Raw genomic sequence first — 24,495 nt, forward strand, 5'->3', positions numbered from 1 at the left:
TCCACTGTGGAGGGAGTGTTAAAGTGTTGTTTGGGTTGTATCCCTCTTCTTTCTTTATCCAAGCGTAAACAGTGCCTCATTGTCCAGAGAGAGTTCTAGTTTAGTCTCATTTGACCAAAGGATGCTTCCAGTATGCATAATCTTTCTCCAGGTTGTTCTAAGCATATTTCAGTCTGTTTTGAAAGTGTCTCTTCTGCAGAAGTGGAATTTTTCTTAGTTTGCAGCCTTGGAGTCCATTCCTGTGCAATGCTCTAGGGGTTGTTTTCTTTGATATTACAATTCCCAACTTGGCTAGGTCATTTACTCATGTTAAGGTAAGGTCTGTATACATGTCTCTGATTACTTTTGTTTCTTGCATCTTACCTCTGCCAGGCTTGTTCTGCACTCTGTGGTTTTCTTTGAATTTCTTGATGATAATTCTCACTCCATTTTTGACCCTTGGAAATGCTGTGTTTCCTTTGTGTATCCACAGAGATATAAAGAAATGAGAATGAGTCAAAGCCTTTACATAGTGCTGTTTATTGAACCATATTGCCTGTGTGACACCACACTAGGGACAAGAGTTGAAAGTCAAGAGCAACTGCTCGACAAGCAAACACACGCAGCTATCTCTAGAGTTTTCAGAGAATGGTCTTTAAAAGAGAAAATATCCAGTAAGTGGCTGTTCTCTGGGTGAAAATGTCTTGTTGACTTCAGACAAGAATCGCTAGAATCCTTGAAGGCAGTAGAAAACAGCACGTCCAACCTTCATGCAGATAGGCTGCAGCTGTCGAAGACCACACCAGCTGCAACCCCTGTCATCTAAGAACAGGAGGCTGAAGCTACAGTTCACACAGGCTCACCAATATTAGACAGTAAAATATTGGGTAGTCTCATTAAGCTCTAAATCTGCTACAACATTCAGATGGTAGTGTCAGAATTTGGTGTAAACAACATGAAACCATTAATGTATCCTGCCTTGTATCAGTAATTCAGGGTACTCAGTCTGTAAGTTGTATGTTTTTAGTATTTTGTATTTCAGCTAGGAGTTAGAACTAGGAAGTGGATGGCCTTTAATTAACCCTGGGATTGATTAGAGTGCAGGATTATATAATAGCTCAGTGAGCGTTGGGGTTGTTAGTTTTTGTGTGAGTTGCTACTTGTACTCCTCTTGTACTGTTTATATTCTGTTGTGTGTTTCAGGGTGTGAGGAATACTTTAGCAGGGGAAGAATCCCAGGTGGAACTGCTCAAGGCTCAGCTCAGGGAGCTCTTCAGGTTCTCAGAGGACTCGCGTCACCTTTCTCATGATGTCTTGGCTGTTGTTAAAGAACATCAAAGGTATGTGCTAGGGAGCTTGTGTTTGTGTGGGAGTTTTTTGAAACCCCAAAACAAAACTAAAAATAAGGCCCCATGATGACTAATCATTTAGTAAAATTAATCATTTTACTTTCCTTAGATTACTGTTGTTATCTAAATGAGAATGTTAAAAGTGAAAATGTATGTGCTATAATAAATCTGTTGAAAATATAATATAATAATCTGAAGAATGCACACACTTTATAAATGCGGGTGTGTTACATTATAAATGCTGTGTTTAGTTATACAGTGGAACCCTGACTTACGAAATTAATTCGTTCCAGAGGGTCTTTGGTAAGTCGAAATTTTCACAAGTCGAAGCACCTTTTTCAAACACATTTGCATGACATACACTACCAGTCAAAAATTAGGACACACCTTCTCATTTAATGTTTTTACTACTTTTCTACATTGTAGATACATACTGAAGGCAAATATAATATATATGAAGCATATATGGAGTTATGTAGCAAAGAAAAAATGGATAAAAACTTTATATTTGTCTTATATTTCAGATACCTTAAAGTATCCACCCTTTTCTTTGTTGACAGCTCTGCAAATCCTCGGCCTTCTCTCACTGAGCTTCATGATGTAGTCACCTGAAATAGTTTTTACTTCACCACTGTGCCTTGTCAGGGTTCATTTGTGAAATTTCCTGTCTTCCTATTAAATTAGAAGCTGTGTCTGTGACTGGTAGTGTATCTTCACTGATGTGTCACCAGCAGTAGCTCTCCATCTAGGGAGAAATATGGAACTACCAGCAGGAATGTGGAACTTATTAGCTGCAAAATCTGACTCTGTTTATTTACTGTAAGGATAAATCATAACACCTTAGGGCTTCTGGGAAACTTCTTTTCAAATTGTAGTTGGACATTTGTACATATGTGCTGTGTTTCAGTGTGAAATGTCGAGCAACTAGACTGTGTTCAGAGTCCGAGTTGGGACTGAGAAACATCCTCCAAGACCCGCTACTGGTCTACGACCAATGGAAAGATACGGTTTCTCAGGTGTTGGAAACTTCTGCTGAGGTCACAGACTTCTCCCATGTTGCCATGTTAGTCCAGAAGATTGAGGTAAAACAAATGCATTATCTTTAGAAGGACTTTTTGCTCATATAGAAAAATTCCTCACCTTTGTAAATTTGTGTATGTTAACCCCTGCAATTTGAATTGTTTGGTGCAACCAAGAAAAACTTTCATACTAGCTTAACACAAACGGAGCAGACACAATCATACAGGTTGGGAGGTCAGATGGGCTTTCAAAACTTGCTATCAACACCTGCTACCAATTTAGAATCAGCTCTTTAACCTGACATGTAGAGCAGGGCGATGTGACCAAAAATATTTATCACGATATACATTTGAAAATTTGCGATAACGATATAACTGACGATATAATTGACACGAGACAAAATGCTTTACAACTCCACAACTTTATTAGTGCAAAACAAAAAAAAAAATCAATGTATTTTCACTTAAACAAGCAGCTGTTTTTTATGTGCATTAAAGTTATATAAAAATGTAACAGTGCAAATGCAAATTCCTTACTGACAGTTTAACCAAAAGGCATTTCCAGTGGAAACTGGCCGACATATCCTCAGCATAACCATGTATAATATCCACAAAACTTAAAAAGAGGTGATACACACACAATACGGTAATATTATGTTGAAGCACAGTACACGTATCACTCCGCGAGGCTCCTGCCTACGATAGCCGTAAAGCTCCAACAATCCATCAAGCGGTGCAGCTTCGTAGCTTAGCAAAGTTGTACTAAAACATTTGACAGATTTTCGAGTGCCGTGTACATAAAATCGTTTCGAGGTCAGTAAACACAACCAGAGTTCATACATAAGGCACACGGGATTATAAGGGGCGCTGTCGACTTTCAGAAAAATCAAAGGATTGATTTTAACCGTGTGTAATAACGACGGCCCGCTAGCATGCTCTACCAAAAATAGTGCTTTGTTGTGTATCTGACGGACGAAAGCTAAACCAGTTCCACACCAGTGAAGCTGCAGCATTTTTACAAACCAGTTCTGGTTCATCTGTTTCATTCAACGATCCACTTTCACTCTTCTCATTCTGCGTTGCCGCCATGTGCGTCTGTAAACAAAGGCACTGCGCATGCGCGTTTTACCCATATTCTATCGCGATATGTCATTTTCCTATCGTTGCCCAAAATTACACCGGTATTACCGTGAACGGTATGATATTGCCCAGCCCTACTGACATGCATGTCTTCAGACTGTAGGGAAAAACTGAGCACAAACGGAGAAAAGCCATGCAGGCACAGGGAGAACATGAACGCTCACATAGAAAGGTTTCAACCCAGTTCGTTCTACATTCTACAAAGACCTCGGTGGGAAGATACGATTCTATTGTCTGCTGCACTTTGGTTATCCTGATGTGCTTGTTTGTATTCATAAGATAATTGTATCATAACTGGTTAGCTTTCTTCACTTTGGAAAGTTTTGAGTTGCGTAACTCAGTCTGCACTGTAGGACAGTCAAAATTCTCAGTGAAAAGTTCTGTGTGAAAGTCTGCATAGAAATAATTTTTAGAGTTTCATTTGAATGTTCATGTAAATATGTGGACTTTGAGAAGTTGTATAATGCTAGCTGGGCAGCATAGTGGCCTCACAGCAAAAAGGTCCTCAGTTTGACTCCACCATCTATGTGCATCTATGCAACTCTATGTAAGATTTGCACATGGAGTTTGAGTGGGTTCTCTCCAGGTACTCCGGCTTCTTCCCATGGTCCAAACATGTGCAATTAGTTGGGTTAGGTTAATCGATGATTCTAAATTGCCCTGTGACAGACTGGCAATCTGTCCAGGGTGCTGACTAAAACGTTCAGGAATGAGACGTGTGAATATGTTCTTTTCTACTCTCTGCGCTAGTGTCTCCTGAAGGAAAGTGTCCAGCTGCAGGAGCGCTTCAGTCTACTGGAAGTGAAAGGGGACCTGCTAGACTCTGTGTTTGGTCCTGAGAGGTCTGATGGACTGCAGAGCGAACTGAGCACTGCCATGAGGAACAGAGAACTGTTGCATGTTCAGCTGCAGCAGAGGAAGAGCAGGCTACAGGTATGCGCGTGTTGGCGTCGTCCACTGAGCTTTGTTTTGTCTTAGGTTTGAGTGTCAGTCTATTCAAAGCTTTACCGTATCCCTCAGGCTTAAAGAAAAGACCAAGACAAACCTTTTGGACTTTTAAACTGATCCTGAAATCATTAACAGGTCATGTTTGACAAGAAATGCATACAGAGAGCGATGAGAAAAGAGGGCGGAGTTGTCCAAGAGACAGTCTAAAAGAGAATGTGACTATCAAATCAGTAAATATTTTCAGAGGCTACATAACAATCACGGGTTTGCCTTTTGATATCAGACTATGGAACGATAAGTAACCTGGCAACTGTTTTGTAATTAGTTCGTGTCAGTGAACAGACAAGATTGTCTTGGTGAATGCCCTTCTGTCTCGCTTTGCCCATACCAATCTTATTTACTGCAGTGTAACAACAACGTCACTCATTAGATTTTGTGCAACACATGTGAGCTGTCACAGTTTAGAAACTGAAATCATCAGATGCATTTACTAAAGTGTGCATGAATGCATTCTAGTAAGTACATGCAGGATCTGGTGTAATTATCAAAGTAGATACTAAAAGCACTGTAAAAGCACTTGCTGTAGTGTCAAATCTTGGACTTAGTACTCAATGTTGTGTTCATACTATGGCTCATTCAATAAAGTGTGTGTGTGTGTGTGTGTGTGTGTGTGTGTGTGTGTGTGTGTGTGTGTGGGGAGACGGGTATTAACATCTTCATGGGGACCAAAACTTGGTAGTTTACACGACTTTGAAGGCATTTTTGAGACTCAAAATGTGGTTTTAGTGTCAGGGTTACAATTAGGTTATGGTTAGGTGAATGAAATGAAAACTCATCTTCAAAGAATGAAGACGTCTGGTTGACAAAATACTGTTAGACTTTAAGTTGACTGGGATAAATGATAAGAACACACTTAATGACATTTTCCTTCTCACAGGCATTCATTTCAAGAACCAAGGACTTCACTGACACCTACAAGCTGATGTGCTCAAAGTTGTCCAGTGTCAAAGGCAGACTGATGACAGCTGATGGTCTACAGCCTGACATTCTCGCCAAAAAAAGCCAGTCAGACCAGTTTGGGGTGAGTTTTTTCACCTGCCAGACTTTGGGTTAGACATTTATTAACCAGCCACACCATAAATCCACCTGCCTATAATTTGACTCGTCTTCTATGACTATATCTTTCTAAGCTGACAAAACAGCTGTGACCTGTATGGGCATGGACAGCACTTGGAATAGATTGTCTGTATCCTGTTTGGCATCTGGCCTGTCGCACTCTCAGTGCTCAATCAGAGATCTGGCTGGTTTGAAGGCCAGGTCCAAAGCCATGTCGCTCTTTGCATTCCTCAAAAATTTTCTCATCATTGCTGGTACATAGTTGTCCAAGTATGCTGAAAGTTAGACTGTATTGTATTGTATTTGCTTATTTAATTTCAGTTCACATGAAGAGTCACACTGTAAAGTGTAAACCCTTTAAATATGAGTTAGTCCGTCAATGTCAGGAAACGCTGTCTGTTCATATTATTTCATTCAATTGCCTCATTTAAGTTTTTCAGTCCCGTAAGGTTCCAAAAATCACTCGTCTGAAGCAACATTTCACTCTGAAAATGAAATTCTTATCATTGCTCTCAATTCCAAAAGCAAATGAAATAGTCGTCCACTGCTTTTAATGCCTTTCTCGTCATCAGAAGTTTTGTTCAAATAGTCTATTTCTCTCGGGAAGGTGAAGTAACGCGTGTGTGGTGGCCATGAAAAAGGCTATTGACATTCTCCAAATACTGAAAAAGGAGCTTTAATGCTTCCTTTAGCAGAGGGTTTATAGAAGGAGAAGAGATGACTCTATAAGGAGATGATGAATGATTGGCAAAGTAGAGAAGATCATCCAAATATAAATGTTACTCATAGCTGCATTTTTCATTTCATGCCAGAACTTACTGATGGCCTGTTAAAGGCACATGTTAACTATGAACTGTAACAAAATGTGCTTCTTGTTAAATCGTTGCCTTCCATGAAGAACGTAGCTTTATACAAGCGCTGTAAACCAAAATTCTGATGTATTTTAATCAATTAAAGTGTGCTTAAGCTTCTGTATAGTTTAGGTTTCCGGTCATTGTATTGTCAGCCTTTAGAATTATTGTTTATTTATTTATTTATATATTTATTTTTATTATTATTAGTATTATTATTAGTAATAGTAGTATTGCTGTTGTTTTTTTACTTGGGGTCAGCTGGCAGGAAAATGTATATTAGCCTGATGCTGCATTTGCAGGGTTACCTAATAGTGCACTAATTAACATACAAATGCAGCTAGTTTATTTCAGTTATAAGCAGCATTCTGCCAAGAGCAGTGCAAATGATCAGCTCGAAAACTAGCTGACCTAATAAAGGAGTAATGTACGTATCACAATAATGCAGCAGTGTAATCCTGGTTTTCCGTTTGTGTTTTTCTCTGAAAACATCAACAATTCAGATAAATAAAAGGCAGGAGAAATAGTGTTAATGTAACTGTTGTGATAGAAACTGCTGGATTTCTCAGAGGACAGCTGCATTACTACAAATTATTTGATGAAAACCTAACATCTTTCTAACAGTTGATCTGTACAATATATATAAGACACTTAATATTATTTACTGTCACTCCTGTGTGTTAGTGAAGTACTGTTATTATGACACGCTGTATTTCAGTTCAGTGAAGCTGTACACTGTTTCATCAAAATCCCAGTATTACTAAGGAGAATGATGTAGTGCTTGTCTCTCAGGGCGAGGACTGTAATGAAGCAACACTGTAGTTTCCATACGTTAAGCATTCAACATGATGAACCAAGAGACTATAAGAGCAGCTGGATTCTTATAATGCATCTTTAAATAGTCAATAATTGCATTATTTTATGTGACCAGTTGTTACAAAGGCTGATAAATTTTGTTGTGTACTGCTGGAGGGCTTTATGAAAAGGTGATTAGTCTTTTGGTTATCTTGAATGTTTCAAACTGTGAATGTCTGATCTTGCCTGTACCTCTTCCCTTAGTGAAACTGAAGTTCACTTCAGTTGAAGTTTAGATGTGTACAAAATTTTATTTATTTATTTATTTATTTTTCATGTGCACACTTGCTTTTGTGTCTCCAGGTCATCCTAAAGGATGTAGAAGACTATGAAGCCCAGGTCATGGCACTTGAGACTCTGGTCTCTTCCAGTCAGACCAACAGGATTCAGTTTGAGAAACTCTGTGATGAATGGAAACATCTGCACATTGCAGTCAAGGTGAGGGGACATTCATATAAGAAGTGTGAATAGCCCATTTTTCCTAATACTCCCCTGGAACTGGGTACTTGACTTCTGCTGGAGTTAGATTATCTGTGACCCTGAAGTAATATGATCATGTTGAATAACAAGATAAGTACCCACCATGACCTCAACCATCCAAAACACTTTTATCTTGGCAGCAGGCAAGATTGTTTTTGATTCAAGCCCATGAACAGCAAGTCTCACACATTTCCAATGATTACAGAAGGGAGAGATGGTCTGCAACGTCTCCTTCTCCGGTGACGGTGCCGGAAGAACCAGAAAACGAAATAAGAAAGATGTGCAGAGCTGTAGTAACTACTGAAGGATAATGTTGATGAGCCATACCATGAAGATGTGATAGAGTTGTTGAAGCTAGATTTAAAAAGGAGAGGCGATGATCAGTGAGCAGCAGTATGGCTTCATGCTGAGAAAGAGAAACACAGATGTGATCTTTGCTTTGAGAGTGTTGATGGAGACGTATAAATAAAGTGTGGAGGAGCTTCACTATGTCTTTGTGGATCTAGAAAAGGCATATGATAGGGTGTGTGGCGCATGAAGATGTCAGGAGTGGCAGAGAAATATGGGAGAATAATGAGACAGTGGTGAGGTGTGTTGACAGATAGGTTGAAGGTTCGAGTGTTTACATCACTGATCTGCTCTCAGCCCCTTCTTGCTTGTTATAGTGATGGACAGGTTGATGGATGAGGTCATGCAGGAGTCTCTGTGGACTGTGATGTTTGCAGACAGTATTGTGATCTGTAGTCAGAGCAGGTGGAAGGTAACATGGAGAGCTGGGGGTATGCTCTGGAGAGAAAAAAGCAGTGTTAGGTGTTGTCATCTGACTTTTTATGTGATTTATTGCTCAGCTCAGGAAAAAGAAATTATTGTTGGTAATTTTAACATCCATGCAGATACTGAAAATGACAATCTATTATTACAGACACAATTGGCAATGTAAAGGAACCCACCCACCACTTAAATCACACTGTACATCTTGTTCTGGAATTGGAACATTTGAACATTTAACAGTGTTTCCTCACACACCTCAGTTTTCTCCCAAAATCCTGTTTTGTCTTATCTGTTTCTAATAGCATTTCATTTTACAATAATGGATTACACAGCAGTGAGAAATACATTTCATCACAGTAGATGTCTTTCTGAAAGTGCTGTAACAAAGTTTAAGGATATAAGTCCTCAACTGTTATTTCCTTCAATACCATGTGCTGACACAGTGCAGAGCAGCTACACCAACTCTATTCACAGAGGTTGATTATTGTGTTAAGAATTTCCTCTAGCTCCTCTGAAAAAGAGCCTTCAATCAGAAGTACTTGACTGACTTGTATAACAAACCTGCACCTTAAAGCAAATAACTCATAAGCTGGAGAGGAAATGGCATTTCACTGATTTCGAAGGTCTTCATTTAGCCTGGAAAAACACTTTGTTGCTCTGTTTTTAAAAAAAAAAAGAAAAGAAAAAGCCCCCCATAAGGCTAGAACATCTTACTATTCATCACTGAAGAAGAGAAGAACAAGCCCAGGTTTCTCTTCAGCACTGTAGCCAGGCTGACAAAAAGGGAGACCTCTGTTGAGCCAAGCACTGCTTTAACCTTAAGTAGTAATGACTTCATTAATTTCTTGAGATTAAAGCTCTAACTATTAGAGGGGAAAAAATAATCTCACAAACATAACATTATGTTAGCCGACTAATCTTTGCTGTTGACAACAGCCCATATCCGTATTGACTTACTTGTCGTTTAATCTAACTGTTAAATTTTTAATTGATGCCCAGTGCCAGTAAATTATTTTCCTAAATGTTATGCAGTCGCTAGGAACATACCTAGTACAGCTACTTTCCATACCACTGATATTTATTTAGACTCTTTTTCTCCAATTGATCTTTCTCAATTAACTGTTACTGTACTCTGTCCTAAAAATCTTAGAAACATGGTATCTAATCAGATGCTTACTCTGGATGCATTAGCTTAACTTTCAGTAGTACTTCTAAGTTCTTGACCAGCATATGTTGTTATAGCAGACACACTAGTAAGCTATCTCTGAAACGTGATTCTGTACTGATCCCTGGTAATAAGGTCCAGTCAGAGACGTGGAATAATGTCACAGTGTTGAAGAACTTTATTTACAATGACGTGGTTCTGAAATTAATACAAATAAGAAATAACATAAACATCTCTTTCACTGGTTCAGCATCTCTCACATTCAGTATTACAGAGAACACCATACCAAATTATGCATGGACAGAAACGGATACCACAAAAGGATTATCATAACGACATAACAGGATGAATAAACACAGAATCATAGTCAATTTAGGCTAATTCTCTCATTTGTGACTCGACACCACCCTCGACACAATTGCTCACTCAAATGCCGTTATGCTTACACAGGGGTTCTTAGCAAAAACAGGTTTGTATGCTAGCACAGAAACTACATCAAGGAAAATCTTTGTGAACATTAATTCTCCACAACAACTGAAAACAACTTAGAAATGAGGAGTAGCCTGTGAAGCCAGGCTACTACCTACTTTGCTTTGACAGTATAGCTGCTGACACACAGCTAATAATAACAGCTGTCCACATGGGTATATTAAATGCAACTGAAATAAAATATGTTCCCAATGTGACTTACTGTTTCTATGAACGCACACTTGCCAGCATTAGTCCACTTCCGTTCAGATCCATAACTTTCCTGCAATTGTGGCATAACTTGCCTGCAATTGTGGCATCAAGGATGGACTCCTCCCATGCAGGTAACGCATGCCCGGGCAGGAGGACTTTTTAACATATGTTCTTGAATGTATATAAAACAAATATTTAGGATTGCTTTCTTACATTTGCACAATATCTATAAAATTAGAAACATCCTGTCTCAGTGATCCTGCAAAACTAGTTCATGCATTTATTACTTCTAGGCTGGAGTATTGTAATTCAGTATTATTAGGATGTCCTAAAAACTCCACAAAGCCTCCATTTGATCCAAAATGCTGCAGTGAGTACAGACAAAGACTAGAAAGAGAGAGCATATGTCCTTGAATGTCCTAGAATTATCATCTTATCTTGAAGACCTCATAGTATCCCAGTAGAGCATTTCACTATCAGACTGCTGGTGTACTTGTTGTTCCTGCAGTATTTAAAAGTAGAATGGGTGGTAGAGCGTTCAGCTTTCAGGCCCCTCATCTGTCGAACCAGTTCACAGTTTGGATTCAGGAGACAGACACCCTGTCTTCTTTTAAGATTATGCTTAAAATGTTCCTTTTTGACAAAACTTCTTTCAGGTGACACTGAATCCTCCCTTACTTACACTGCAATAGTTTTAAGCTTCTACGTAGCTACTACTAAGCTACTTTCCATGATGCATGTTTCTTCTTTCCTGACCTTTTCTTTTTTATCTTTTTTTTAAATCCTGCACTGCATGGATTCTAAGTTGTTTTTTCCTGACAAAGCTTGTCTAACTTGTATTTTTCTTTTATATACAGGCAAAGGTAGATGAGAGTGACAAAATTGTTGCAGAACATGAGAGGTTCCATGACAGCCTTCTAAACATCGAGAAGTGGCTGATGATCATGAAGCAGAAGCTGATGTCCTTCCACAGCCCAACAGGAGAGTGGAGCATAGAGGGGCGCCGGCATGAAGCTGAGGTCCGTGTGTGTTTGCCAGTTACACTGGATGTGCTAAAAACAATTAGATAGATAGATAGATAGATAGATAGATAGATAGATATAGGACAATTCACTTACCTAACTTTTTAAACGAAAAACAGGAGAAAACTTAATCAACAAAAATGGCTTCTCACACCTACTAGGCTGCTCCAGTGGACAATATATAGAAGGTGAAAAAAAACTCCACAATTGCTACTTTACAAATCTATTTACAAGATTAAGGTTCTAACGCCAGACACACACACAAAAAGGTTGTACTTGGTTATACTTGCAAATCAATGGGCAAAGACACAAACAAATCAAAATCACAGGTCCTTTGTTGGATCGTGGAGGCTAGGAGAGAGGGGGCCAGGTGGCTGTCATTTGGTGGTTAAATACTGGGGGTGATCAACCAATCAACCAATCTCAGGACAGGAAGAGACTCCACCCAACTACTCAGTAGGCACGCCCAGGTGTCCACCCCCTAAGAAAAAAAAAAAAAACCCTACAGACTTTTTATCAAAATTGGTTTTCATTCTGACCTGAGCCTTTGCTAGCGCGTCACGAGCAAAATTGCAGGCATTGTGCAGCCTCTCTCTAAACAAACTAACATAGTCCAGAATGTTTTCTCTTGGACGATGCCTATCTCAGAGAAATTTCTCTTTCAAAAGACATAGCGGACCGCGCACAGTGTGGCCAAAAACGAAATCAGCTGGACTGAACCCCAAAGACTCCTAGCATGTCTCCCTGACGGCGAACAACAGTAGTGGCAACTCCTCATCCCACTCACGGCTTGACTCGGAGCAAAATTTGCGAAGCATGTTTTTCAGAGTTTGGTGGAACCTTTCTAATGCACCCTGACTCTCCGGGTGATACGCACTGGAAGTGTGATGGTTAACACCGAGCTCTGTCATGACTTTGCCCTGATCTGTTTGGATGCGTTTAGGCAGTCCAAAGGTAGAAACGAACTTAACAAGTGCTTTCACAATCCCACAGGTTTTTAATGAGCGCAACGGAATGGCCTCAGGATAACGGGTGGCAGTGCACATCATGGTGAGGAGGTATTGGTTTCCGGATTTTGTTTTTGGAAGAGGACCAACACAATCAACAATAACATGCTCAAATGGTTCTCCAACGACTGGAATGGGTTGCAACGGTGCGACAGGAATCACCTGATTAGGTTTACCTACAAGCTGACATGTATGGCATGAGCGGCAGAATTTTACTACATCAGATTTAAGACCAGGCCAGAAGAAGTAACAGAGGATACGGTTGTATGTTTTTGTGATTCCCAAGTAACTGGACATGATGTGGTCATGTGCTAAGCTTAGGACCTGGGAACGGAATGACTGCGGAACAACAATTTGCTGCACTCCCTCATGGGTGCAGCCAGAACTGGGAGTCCAGTAGCGCATCAGCACACGATCTTCAATGAGGTAAGATGCAGATTTCCCAGGTTCCTTCACATAAGCCCAACAGGATGACAAGCTTTCATCATTTCTCTGGGCTTCTATAAGCTTCTCTTTATCTACTGAGAGTGTCATAGCTTCCTCATCAGGCTGAAGCTCTACTGAAACAGGGGTACTTTCACAGTCGGGTGGTGCGCTTGTTGGATCTGAATCACTCAGGAAAGAGTCACTAAGAGCCACCAAGTCTCCATGTTTGTTTGCCTGCGCACGTGTCACAGCACACACAGGAAACAAAGGAACAGAGTTTGGTGTGACAAGATCAAAACCACTGTTGTCTGTAACTGGTGTTTCGACTACCTCAGGCAACGGAAAAACCTTGCAGCCAGCTAGATTGTTTCCAAGGATGATGTCAATGCCTGCAGCTGGTAACTGGGGTCGCTCACCAAGTTTAACTTCACCCGACACAAACTGAGACGAGAGCTGCACAAAGTGCAAAGGCACACGCATTACACACATTCTAACTCCCCACGCTAACACATCGGCACCACAATAGGATTGAGCTGAGAACGGTAAGACACTCACGAATGAGCGACTGTTTTGCACCAGTGTCCCGCAAAATACTGACAGGAACCCTCTTTTCTTCTCCCAATAATGAAACAAAACCTTCTGACACACAAGGCTTGAACTCTTTATCTACTTTATCACTTCGAATTACAGTCACACCTTCTAAGACATGAAGTTTGGTCTGTAGAAGGTTTATTGGGGAAGGAGATTTACCCTTCTCAGACTGTTCCTTTCTTTTGAGAACGGAACAAGCAGCAATGAGGTATCCCTGCTCATGGCAATAATAACATTCTCTATTTTCAGTGGATGCGGTGGTGGTACGACGGGTGTTCTTTGGAGACCTGTTTTTTGGGCTAACTGAACCTGGTGTGTTGTGAATAGGAGGTGTAAACACACTTTTGTGTGTCAGCGCAAACTCATCAGCCTGTACAGCAGCAGCGGCAAGGGTTGTAACCTTCTGTTCGTTTAAGTAGGTTATCGCTTTTTCTGGGAGTTGACTTTTGAACTCTTCCACAACAACACCAGCTCACACAAGTCATCTAAGGTTTTTACTTTGGTAGCGTGACACCATTTATCGAACAGTGTTTTCTTTTCTCTGGCAAACTCCACATAAGTCTGGGTGGCAGATTTTTTCATATTCCTAAATTTTTGCCTATAAACCTCTGGCACAAGCTCGTATGCACACAGGACAACGTCATAGTCCAAACTGTCCTCACGTGAAAGAGCTGTGCATACCTCTTGAGCTTTCCCCACCAATTTTCACTGAAGTAAAAGAGACCATACATTCTTTGGCCAGTGTAGTGCACCTGCAATGCGCTCAAACACTGTGAAATAAGAGTCTACCTCAGTTTCTCTAAATGCTGGGACTAATTTGATGTGCCTACTTACATCAAAGCTGTCTTCTGGCTTACGGGATGGTGACTGCGGAGGTGGTGACTGCGGAGGTGGTGACCGAGGTGTAAGAGGACTGGCATCTCCAGAGCCCTCACCCTTAAGTGCATGGAAGCCATCCAACTGCTGCTTTTTTAACTCAGCCTCCTTTATGCGCAGTGTTAACTGCAGCTCGTCTGCAGAAGGGCCAGTTTGAGGAGGGAGATTTTTCAGTGGGGCAGGAATACCAGCAACAGCTCCCAGCTCAACTCCTTCCACAGGAGCTGGCTCACCAAACAACCCCCTTTCATGCAGTTTAACACACAGGAGCTCTTTCAGCTCTTTTTTTCTTTGCATTCAATGGCACAGTCACATCAAAGAAATTGGCAATAAGAATGAGGTCATCCTTTTTACATCTGTTCAACTTTTCCTCATTTGGACTTAAAGTGAAATCCTCCAATTTAAATTTCATACTAACACATACCCCCCACACAAGATAAAACTGCCAACCAGAAAAACAGAGCCAACAAAGGACACTGGTAACCTACCCGCGACAATGGCAACAAACAAAGAACGAACAAGCTCGCGCTCCAAGTCAACCCGACGAGACAAAAAAAAAAGGATGGATGAGCCCCCCAATTCATGTTACGTTCTTAGTCTCGGCGTGCATTGAACGCAAAAAGAAATTGGTCCCACTCACGCACCACCCAAGAAAGAACACAAACAGTAATATCTTTTAAAGTGCTAATGGGTGAATGCACAAGTTGTATAAAGCGCTATATAAGAACCAGTCCATTTATAAGAGTTAGACAGCACCAGGCCCTGACATGGTACACGCCTACTGGCTGAGGAAACTTGTGCAGACATAGAAGGCAGCTACAAGTACCTGGGGATCCCACAGGCTAGAAAGCTGCAAGCACCACGTACCTGCAGAGGGTCAGGCAAGTCCTGAGAAGTCAGCTGAACGGTAAGAACAAGATCTGGGCTATCCATAGCCCAGCTATCAACACCTACGCCCTGCCCGTGATCAGTTACCCTGCTGGGATAATAAGCTGGCCAAAGGAGGTGATAGAAGCTACTGACATAAAGACCAGGAAGCTCCTGACCATGCACGGAGGGGTTTCACCCCAAGTCCAGCGTCCTGAGGCTGTATGCTAAGTGGAAGGAAGGAGGCTAGGGACTAGTGAGTGTCAGTACCACAGTCGAGGATAAGACAACGAACATCCACGAATACATTAGGAAGATCCCAAACAACGGGTGCTCAGTACTCAGGCAGCAGAAACCCAAGAAAGAGGAGGAACCATCATGGAAGGACAGGACCCTGCATGGTATGTACCACCAGCAGATAGAGGAAGGTGGCATCCATAAATCCTACCAGTGTTTGGATAAAGCTGGACTGAAAGACAGCACAGAGGCACTAATCACGGCAGCACAAGAACAAGCTCTGAGTACAAGATCCTTAGAGGGTGGAGTCTACAACACCAGGCAAGACCCCAGGTGCAGGCTGTGTAAAGATGCCCCTGAGACAATCCAGCACATAACAGCAGGGTGCAAGATGCTAGCAGGCAGGGCATACCGTACATGGAACGCCATAACCAAGTGAGAAGAAACATCTGTGCCGAGTCCCGAGGTCCAAATGGGAGACGCGCACTAGGGTGGTGGAGAATGACCGAGCTAAGATCCTGTGGGACTTCCAGATACAGACGGACAAACTGGTGACGGCTAACCAACTGGACATAGTGGTAGACAAGCAGAAGAAGATGGCCGTAGTGATAAATGTAGCAATACCGAATGACGGCAATATCAGGAAGAAGGAACATAAGAAGCTTGAGAATTACTAAGAGCTCAGAGAAGAGCTAGAGAAGATGTGGAGGGTGAAGGTAACGGTGGTCCCAGTGGTAATGGGAGTGCGTTTCAGCTGCATCCACAAAGGAAGTGATTCACAGCAACCCAACAACCAGATACCATAGAAAGACTGTGGTCTGATAGTAAATGCATTAGAGGGTTACTTGGGCAGCTGGGAGCTAGAATGTCCAATTGTTAACGAGCTCTGCTGAAAGAGATGTGCAATGAGGAAATCGCTACCAATGTGGACAAAGCTTTACTCATGAGCAGAGTAGCAATATGGAATATGGATGGAATACATTGGTATTTTATTTGACTTTGTATCACTGATAAAAATGAGACATGCATCACTGAAGCAAGTGGAATAAAAGAAGATACTGTGGCTTTAGTGCTAAGACAAAAATATATTTTGTCTAGTTTGTCCGCTATGTATAAGTATTTCTTTCCCTTTTTCCACAGAGAGCACTGGGAGAGTTCCCAGAGAAGGAGCTCCAGCTGCAGCAGGTGGATATTCAGGGTCAGGGAGTTTTAAAGAAGACTTCTGAGGAGGGGCAGGTCCATATTCTTGGAGACATGAAGCGCCTAAAAGACTCTTGGTTGGCCCTGTACGAAATGAGTCTGAATCTGCACAGGTACAAGAAAAGCACACAGCAGTTCCTTTTTTCAGCCTAGCTTAGTGTGTGGTACTAACACAGTATGTGGTATTATCACAATACTGCTCCTAGCTTGTTTTCCTTTATCGCTCTGGCCTTGTCTATACCAAAAGGACACATCTTAGCAGCACTAGCTGCTGCTTGAGTCCTTCATAGACACATTTTTTAATTATAAATGTGTTTCAACAAACCCGTCCTATCAAGGCTGGCTGTTTGCAGAAATGTCTCTAAACCCTCAGTTTACCTAAAAGAGTACAAAGACAGCATGGTTATTTGTTTAGTAACTGATGACACCAGTGTCTGTAGCTTTTGTTTCTCCGTCTTAGCTGGCTGTAGATGTCTACTCAAATATTTGCTGCTTATTTTTTGTTGTGTTTTTTGTTTCTTAATGCTCTAAATGCTTTCAGTGTCTTATATTAGATTTAGTCTCTCTAAACTACGAAAGACCGTCCCCGCTGCATAAATTTTGAGAAAAGGATGGCAAACAGTTAGGTTTGGCTCACTCTGACAGATCTGTTTCCTAAATGTTGTTTTTTAATATGAATATGAATATTCTTTATTGTCATTGTCACAGGTACAATGAAATTGAAAGATGTCTCTGGTCAGTGCAACATCACAAAAGATAAATACTTAAAAACTATAATTAAATACTTAAAAACTATAATGATAGGATATAAAAGATAGAAATACATATAAAATACAGTATTCTCATACCGTAGATACACCCAAGCAATCCAGGCCTAAGGCCCCATACAGACACTCAACATACGACCTAGTTGATATATCACTCAAACAATCAATCACTCAATCAATTTGTTAGCGCATCCAACAAAACATGTCTGAAAGCATTCCAACATCAAGGGCACAAATGACAACAGGGGCAATGAAAGTCATCTACTTTTAGTAGCATTGAGACATGATATTGCAATTGGGTAGAAACTGTGTTTGAGTCTGTTAGTCCTTGTGTATGTTGTTCTATACCGTTTACCTGAAGGCAGCAGTTCGAACGTGGAGTGTCCAGGGTGTGAGGTGTCCTTTATGATGTTATGGGCTCTTTTGAGGCAGCGGGAACTGTGTAGGTCTTTCAGTTTGAGGAGAGGGCAGCCGATTGTCCTTTGGGCAGCGTTGATTACTCCCTGGAGTGCTTTCCTCTGAGCCACTGTGCAGCTAGCGTACCATATGCCTATGCAGTACGTTAGTATGCTTTCGATGGAGGCTCTGTAGAAAGACACCAGCAGTCTCTGTGTGATGTTGTTCTTCCTAAGCACTCTCAGAAAGTACAGTCTCTGTTGTGTCTTTTTCAGTAGCTCAGAGGTATTCACACTCCAGGATAGGTTTCCCTCTATGCTGACTCCCAAGAAGCGGAAGTCTGCCACCCTCTCCACATAGTCCCCGCTGATGATTAGTGGTTGGATTTCTGTCTTGTGTCTTCTGTAGTCAATTATGAGTTCTTTGGTCTTTTTCGTGTTTAGGAGAAGGTTGTTATCCTTGCACCATGAAGACAGCCGCTCCACCTCATCTCTGTAGGCAGACTCATCTCCCCCAGATATGAGCCCCACCACAGTAGTGTCATCTGCGAACTTTACAATGGCGTTGCTCTGGTGGGCGGGGGTGCAGTCGTGTGTATAAAGCGAGTAGAGCAGTGGACTAAGCACGCAACCCTGTGGCGACCCAGTGCTTAGATTTAGGGCTGGAGATGTGTAACATCCCACTCTCACTCTCTGTCTGCGGTCGGTGAGGAAGCTATTGATCCACTTACAGGTGCTGTGAGGAAGCCCTAGGTCTTTTAGCTTGGCGTCCAGTTTGTATGGAAGAATGGTGTTAAATGCCGAGCTATAATCCACAAAGAGCATACGCACATAGCTTCCTTGCCTCTCCAGATGTGTTAATGCTACATTGAGTGCTGTTGCTATGGCGTCCTCTGTCGATCGGTTTGCTCTGTAGGCAAACTGGTGTGGGTCAAGGCTACTGGGTAGGGCTGCTGTAATGTGGTAACGCACAAGTTTCTCAAAGCACTTCATCACCACCGGGGTTAGTGCCACTGGTCTATAGTCATTTAGGCTAGAGATATGAGATTTCTTGGGCAAGGGTATTATGGTGGAGGTCTTGAGGCAGGGTGGGACGTTTGACTGTTCAAGGGATTGGTTAAAAATCCTGGTGAAAATATAGGCAAGCTGGTCTGCGCAGTCTCTCAGCACACGTCCTGGTACGCCATCTGGGCCGGCTGCCTTCCTCGGGTTAACAGCCCGCAGGGTGCGCCTCACTTCATGCTCCTCCAGAGTGATGATGGTACTGCTGCTGTGGGCTGTATGGTGTAGCTGTTCCTCTGAGGCATAGGGTGCAGTGACCTCAAAGCGTGTGAAGAAGATGTTCAGCTCCTCCGCCAATGCTGGGTCACCTTCAGCCATACCTGATTTGGACTTGTAGTTTGTCAGCTGCTGGACACCCTGCCACACCAGCCGGCTGTTCTTACTCTCCAGGTGGTTCTCGATCTTCTTCCTATAGTCCGCCTTGGCCTTCTTAATGCCTTTTTTCAGGTTGGCTCTAGCCCTGCTGTAGCTCTCCCTGCTTCCGGACCTGAAGGCGCTGTTCCTCTCTTTTAACAGCTGCTGGACTTCCCGGGTCATCCATGGCTTTTGGTTGGTGTAAACCCGGATCTGCTTGTCTACTGTGACAGTGTCTATACAGTGTTTGATGTAACAGAGGACACTGTTTGTGAACATTTCCAGGTCTTGATGTTGGAAGATATTCCAGTTGGAATTTCCAGTTATATCAAAACAACCAAGAAATCAGGTTTTGTGTTTAAAGTAGGCACTGAGGTTTGACATGAAAGTTTCTGTCCACTGGTACCACTGACGAGTTACGACAGCATGAAACCTGGATTTCTTTGTCTTTCAGGTTGTTGAACAGTTCCAAAGAGCAGAGAGAGTCTGACTTTGCCAAGACGTCTGGCTCTATGCATGCACTTGGAGGAAAGTCGGAGGCAATGATAGGGAGGGAGGAGGCATTAATGACTGGCCAGGAAGGGTGGAACCAGGGCCAACGAGGTTACCACATATTGGCTGAACCAGATGTTGAAAATCCTATTTCATCAAGTAAAGTCAAGGGAAGTGCACTGACCTTCAAAACAGATGAAGTAGATTTCTCTGGCCATGAGCAGGGAGTCTCCAATGACAAGCCAATAGGAGGTAACAGCAGTGTCTTGGCAGAAGACGGAGAGGAAGCAGTATTATTTACACAGGCCAGCTATCCTCAGCCGCCAATGATTAGCTCTGGAGATGACAGCACAGAAGCAGGGGGATGCCTCATCTCAGGAGGAGGAGTGGGAGAGATCAGAAGACCCTCAGCCAAGAAAGCATCAGCAACACCAGTTCAATACTCAATGGTACTGTTGTGCAGGATTTTGTTATTTTCTACCAAGCTAACTTACAGCAACTTCCTGCATAAGTTACTGTTATGTTTTGTATGCTACTATAGTGCCCAAGTATCAGTGCACTATATCAGTTATGGAGCACTAGATGCTCCATAACTGGCCCTGCGGCAGACTGGCAAACTGTCCAGGGGTGTACCCTGCCTCTCAGCCTAAGAAAGCTAGGATAGGCTCCAGCCCTCCACAACTCTGACAAGGATAAGCAGAGGATGGATGGATGGATGTTCCATAACTAAATAACCAAAACCGTCAATGCAAACTGATCTAATACAAACAATAAACACACAACATCATTGACTTTTATAAACCAATTCCAAAAAGGGTTTATGTGTGAAACACATTATTCAGTCCTCCCACAATTGAAGCCACTAACTGGTTGTTTTGGGTTTGCCTCTATCATGGGAAAGAAAATGCTTCTCTGAACCACCAGTACAATCACTGATACACCAAAAAATTTGGGCTGCTTTGTAAAATGTAAATAAAAACAGAAGTCAGTGATTTGCAGACCTCAGAAACCCATAGAAGACATATCAAACATCTGAAATGAGAAAGTGTACTAATTTTAAGAAAAGAACATTTTGAATTTGTTGCCCACAACACATCTCAAAGAAGTTGTGTGGTGTTCCTTTTTCTTTTACCAATAGTCCATATGCAACTGTTGAACTTGTGGGAGAGGAAAATTATCCCATTCTTGTCTCATAGAGGATTTTAGCTGCTCAGCAGTCCAGGGTCTTCCTCCTCCTCATATTTTATATTTCATTGTGCGCCAAATGTTTTATGTTGATATAAGGTCATAGGTGCAGCTGCTAAAAATCTCAGGCAAGTTTGAATCTCATTGTCCTCAACCTTGAGGTCAGACGTCATGTTTTCTGAAGACCTTGTGAATTTAATAACTAATACCATAGGTGTGTCGACTACGATGCTGAGGGGTAGCGCTGGCGGTTGCCGGTATTTTTTGAGTTTCATGTTGCTGCCCTCACATTCAAAATATGCTAATATTTTTAATAAACATTTGACATGTCTTCTATGTTCTAAGGTGAATAAAATATAGGTTTCTGAGATCTACAAATCAATGAATTGTTTCAATTTTTTTACATTTACTCTAAGGCCCAATATGCTTGGCAACAAAGACGCAACTTATACACTTTAAAATACTTTGGTAACATACTTTCATACTCTGGAACACTAAAACTGAGAGACTTTTTGGCAATCTGAAAATGCATTTTCTACATATAAAATAAGTTCAAGTTTGTGTGTTAATATAAAATAGATTTTTAAAATTTTATTAAATCACTAATCTGGGTTTTAAATGGTTTTCATTTTTCACTTGGTGTTTTAACTAAGGTGTTTTAGTGTGCATGTAAATGTTTCATTACTTGTTTGGGGTTTTCCAGGGGAGCCAAGGACACCATGAATCCAGGAGGAAGGAGTTTGATTCTTGGCTGTTCAAACAGAATGAACTCCTCTCTGAGATTCTCAGCTCCAAAGGAGCAGCACACAGCGCCAAAGATGTCAGACTCAAGCAGGATACACTCAAGGTGAGCTTGTGAATGTGCAAACAGTCAGGACGTTTTTGTTGCAGAAAGATGCCAGGACAGGTGGTGGTCACCGGTTAGGCTGGATTTAGCTCAGGCTACCCAAATTGAGGTCTTGCCCAATCAGAAGTTAAGGGAAATATTTTATGTGTGTTCAGCACTTTAAAAACATGTTCAAGCGTAAAATAAAATTGTCTATACTCTGTCATCATGGAAACCTCTTAAATAGGAGGGAGAAACTACGCTCTACACAGCCTCGTGTTAAATGAAGCACTGAAGCAAAAAACTGATGAATTAATCGATGAATCCTTGTATTGTGATATTTTTGTTTAAGAAAAAAAAGATTTCTCTCATATCCATCTGAGATTTGCCCTAATTTGCATAATGTATGCCTGGCTGCAATTGTTTATTGTTATGGTGGGACTGTGAAGACACACACTGCAGTTATAGGTCTAAAATGCTAACATACATGTGTTTACACCTTTTACAACGTAGCCAATGAATCACAGACTATAATTTTACTGGTATGATGTTGGAAAAGGTAGCACAGACTGTTTGAGCTTCAGAACAAAATCTCTCTGATGCAGCACATCTAGCTAGACGGAGGATTTTGTCAACAAGAGAGAATGAAGCTGTTGGAAGGAGAACAGCAGGGCTTCATATCTAAATAATCTAGTATAATAAACTCTCTGCAGACTGTAGATGTGTTGGTATCAGAAAACACATCTACAGTGGATTTTTCTGAATAACCAGTTCATTATTTATTGATTTTTTTTTATTGATTTTTTTATTGTGACTATATTTTTGATACTTTGATTATTTGTTTTGAGAGCCGGTATCTCTGAAACTGTGCTGTAACACAGTGTTATTACACACACTGTTGCAAATGTTGTTGTCACAGACCAACTCGCAGTAGATCATAGTGTTCATATTTTTCAGATGTCACATTTCTATTCAGATTTGTGGTGCTGTGTCCACATTCTTCACATGCTTCATTCAGTCAATATTGATTTTGCTGAAATTACCGTCATGTCTCCTGGTGATTGTCACAGCTGTATCACAGTAATGAGGCCCATTCAGAAACTTGCAAAAACTAGCAATCTAGTAATAAAAATTGGTCAGTGCAGAATGTTAACTTTTAGTGAAATGTTTTGCATTTTGAAAACATTCGGTCTGGATATTTGAATTTCTGGATGTTGTTTGTGTCAGTGCAGTCGGCAACAGCAGTAAATAAACCTCTTAAGATGTGCGTAACCTACTACACACGTCTGTTGTAAGAAGGCTTTCACAGGCGGAAGGGGTGAAAAGCTGGATAAGCATTTACTGTCCACCGCACAAACTATTCAGTGACAATCACGGTAAAGTTAACAATGAAGAAATAAGAGACATAGCTGAAAATTTTTAAATAAAGGTTAAAACAACTGCAGGTTAGTTCATGCAGCAGCGTCCTGCTTTAAGTACACAAGAAAATCCTCTCTGAAATGTTACTGAAGATAAAGAGCGTGACTGGAAAACTGTGCAAACAGAGAAGCTCAGTCCAGAGTACATGTCTACAGTCCCAACATCCAAATCTGCCTTCAGTCCTCAGTGACAGACCTCCAGCTTTAAAAACTGATGTGAGTACATGGATAGCCCAACACACTGCAACTTCAGAATCAGACTTTATTAATCCCAGAGGGAAACTGAGTTGTCATAGCAACAAACGTCAAGCACTCATATAAAACGAAACGTAGAACCAGATATTGATAAGTATTAAGAAGACTATTGAGATAGAGGAGTAAATATAAATATACTTATAAATATAAAAGGACAAGTATGTGTGCAAATATATGTTGCGGTCTACAAAAGCGACAGGGTGCATTGAGGTGTGATTCATTCTGTTCCACATGTGTGGATCTGACCCAAGTGGATGAATTCAGCAGTCCGATAGCAGCGGGAAGGAATGACCTCCTGTAGCTTTCCTCAGGCAGCCAGGTTAAAGGAACCTGTTGCTGAAACTGCTCTTCACATTGTCCAGTGTGTTATTATAATTTAATATTTCTTGTGCACCAGCGGGACTAACTCTGTACCTCGGCTCTGTACGCTGTCTCATCTCCATCAGCGATGACCCACCCATCGTTGGTGTACAGTCATAGGTGTACAGTAGGAGGCAGAGAATACAGCCCTGCAGGGATCCGGTACCTTGTGACAGTGCAGGGAAAGGCAGGGGCCAAGTCTGATTGATTGAGGCTGATTGGTTATTATGGTAAATAATGTTGTCATTACAAAAACAAGTTTTGTTTTCTAATGACTGCACATTATGCAGACTGAAACTGATATTAAAGGAGAGGGATGTGCTACATTAGGCTGACAATGAATATCGCTTAGAACTACATCATTAAATCTGAGGGTGTTAAAGCCTGTTATTTATTGCTGGTATATTAGCTATCAGTCAGTTTTTACTAGAGCCGGTTGTTAAGGGCGTCATATTTCACTTATTAAGGTTCCAGTTGTTTCTCTTGAGAAGGTCTCATGGGTACAACACCGTACCCATGTGTAGCTCAGATGTTTTCCAGCCAGTGTTTGAAAATGCAAAGAAGAGCCTTTCACATCAATGTTATTGTTTGTGTCAACACTCTTTTATGTCTGCATAGACATATCATAGTGTGTAAGGCTGTAATAAGGAACCTGATATGTAAATACACGAGTAGATTAGACCATGTAGAAAACAGTATAAGCCATGTCACAGGAAAAAAATGGAGTAACCATACTAGTTTCCTGCATCAGGGTGAATACCAGTCCTCCCACATTCTTTATCCATGCAAGAGTCAGAATCT

General features: G+C 41.3%; 1 protein-coding gene across 2 annotated transcripts in view; it reads left to right on the forward strand.

Moving 5' to 3' along the window:
- The window catches only part of syne3 (spectrin repeat containing, nuclear envelope family member 3), a 56,037-nt gene that overhangs the window by 22,870 nt on the left and 8,672 nt on the right, over positions 1-24,495 (forward strand). For both annotated transcript variants that reach the window (XM_085256917.1, XM_085256918.1), the window contains exons 7-15: positions 1,183-1,319; positions 2,236-2,410; positions 4,238-4,420; positions 5,373-5,516; positions 7,561-7,695; positions 11,212-11,373; positions 16,521-16,693; positions 19,613-20,099; positions 21,539-21,682. In XM_085256917.1, the coding sequence (XP_085113043.1) occupies positions 1,183-1,319; positions 2,236-2,410; positions 4,238-4,420; positions 5,373-5,516; positions 7,561-7,695; positions 11,212-11,373; positions 16,521-16,693; positions 19,613-20,099; positions 21,539-21,682 (1,740 nt within the window). The remainder of the gene's footprint in view (positions 1-1,182; positions 1,320-2,235; positions 2,411-4,237; positions 4,421-5,372; positions 5,517-7,560; positions 7,696-11,211; positions 11,374-16,520; positions 16,694-19,612; positions 20,100-21,538; positions 21,683-24,495) is intronic.

This window comes from Mchenga conophoros, linkage group LG19 (assembly GCF_057382185.1).
Source record: "Mchenga conophoros isolate Kocher_MC1m ecotype Shallow Benthic linkage group LG19, M_conophoros_male_GT1.1, whole genome shotgun sequence".
Taxonomy (NCBI): Eukaryota; Metazoa; Chordata; class Actinopteri; order Cichliformes; family Cichlidae; genus Mchenga; species Mchenga conophoros.